The sequence below is a fragment of the Myotis davidii genome, unplaced genomic scaffold (assembly GCF_000327345.1).
Source record: "Myotis davidii unplaced genomic scaffold, ASM32734v1 scaffold2152, whole genome shotgun sequence".
Classification (NCBI taxonomy): domain Eukaryota; kingdom Metazoa; phylum Chordata; class Mammalia; order Chiroptera; family Vespertilionidae; genus Myotis; species Myotis davidii.
This window is the reverse complement of record NW_006283542.1, coordinates 81,644-82,569: the sequence shown is the minus strand read 5'-3', so window position 1 is coordinate 82,569 and position 926 is coordinate 81,644. Positions and strand designations below refer to the sequence as shown.

Below are 926 nucleotides of genomic sequence, written 5' to 3'. Positions count from 1 at the left end.
GCGTGCAGGGAGGGGCGGGGCTAGAGGGGAGCAGGGCTGACTCCTGGATCTGCACCTCCGCTCCACAGATCCGCCCCCGGGGTCCCCACAATGCTCAGTCGAAGGGGGTCCCGGGGACCGCAGCCTTCGCTTCCGCTGCTGGTGGCCCGGGGCGGCCGTCCCGGTCCACCCCCGGCTCAGCGGCGTCCCCGTCACCTGCCTGGCTCGCCACCTGGTCACCACGCGCACCTGCACTGTCACCCCAGGTGAGAGCGGGCGGGACCGCTTTCCTTTTTCCTGAGGGTCTTTCTCAGCCCCTTTAGGACATGAAAAAGGGGGAACTTCCTAACTCCAGAAGGACCCAGGTTTTTCCTATATTGAAGCAGAGACAGAGCCAAAATTTCTTTCCTGGACCCACGAGGAGGGCTGACACCTTCCCACGTGTTCAGAGCAATACGTGACTGAGGACAGCGTGGCTTTCCCGGCCCAGGGCCCGGCCTATAGCATGGACTTAGCAAGTCCTTAAGGAAGTCAGATGCTGAATGAATTGGGGGTGGGGGTGAATGGTGGGTGCTTTGCTCATCTAACGGGGGTGCTGCGGTTTCAATGTCCCGATTCGCCACAGGCCACAGGACTTGTTCTTTGATTTCACGGCAAGGTCTTGACTTCCTTTGCTGCGTTTCTTGCACCTGCAGAGGCCCCGCGAGAGGTGCTGCTGCGTCCGAAGGTGCAGGAGGTGCGGTCCGGGGAGGCCGAGGTGGTGCTGGAGGCTCCCTCCGGAGGTGGCGGGGGGCGCCTGAGGCTCAGCCAGGATGGGCGGAGGCTCCTCATTGGCAACTTCAGCCTGGACTGGGACCTCGGAAATTACTCCGTGCTGTGCAGTGGGGTGCTGGGCGCTGGGGGCGACCAGATCACCCTCATTGGTGAGTTCTGTCCTTTCCCAGAAT

The 926-nt window shown here is 62.3% G+C and overlaps 1 protein-coding gene across 1 annotated transcript in view; it reads left to right on the top strand.

Annotated features, from left to right (window-relative positions):
- The window catches only part of VSIG10L (V-set and immunoglobulin domain containing 10 like), a 6,797-nt gene that overhangs the window by 2,375 nt on the left and 3,496 nt on the right, over nt 1-926 (top strand). Inside the window, exons 3-4 of the mRNA XM_015564401.1 lie at nt 39-245; nt 675-902. Of these exons, the coding sequence (XP_015419887.1) occupies nt 39-245; nt 675-902 (435 nt within the window). The remainder of the gene's footprint in view (nt 1-38; nt 246-674; nt 903-926) is intronic.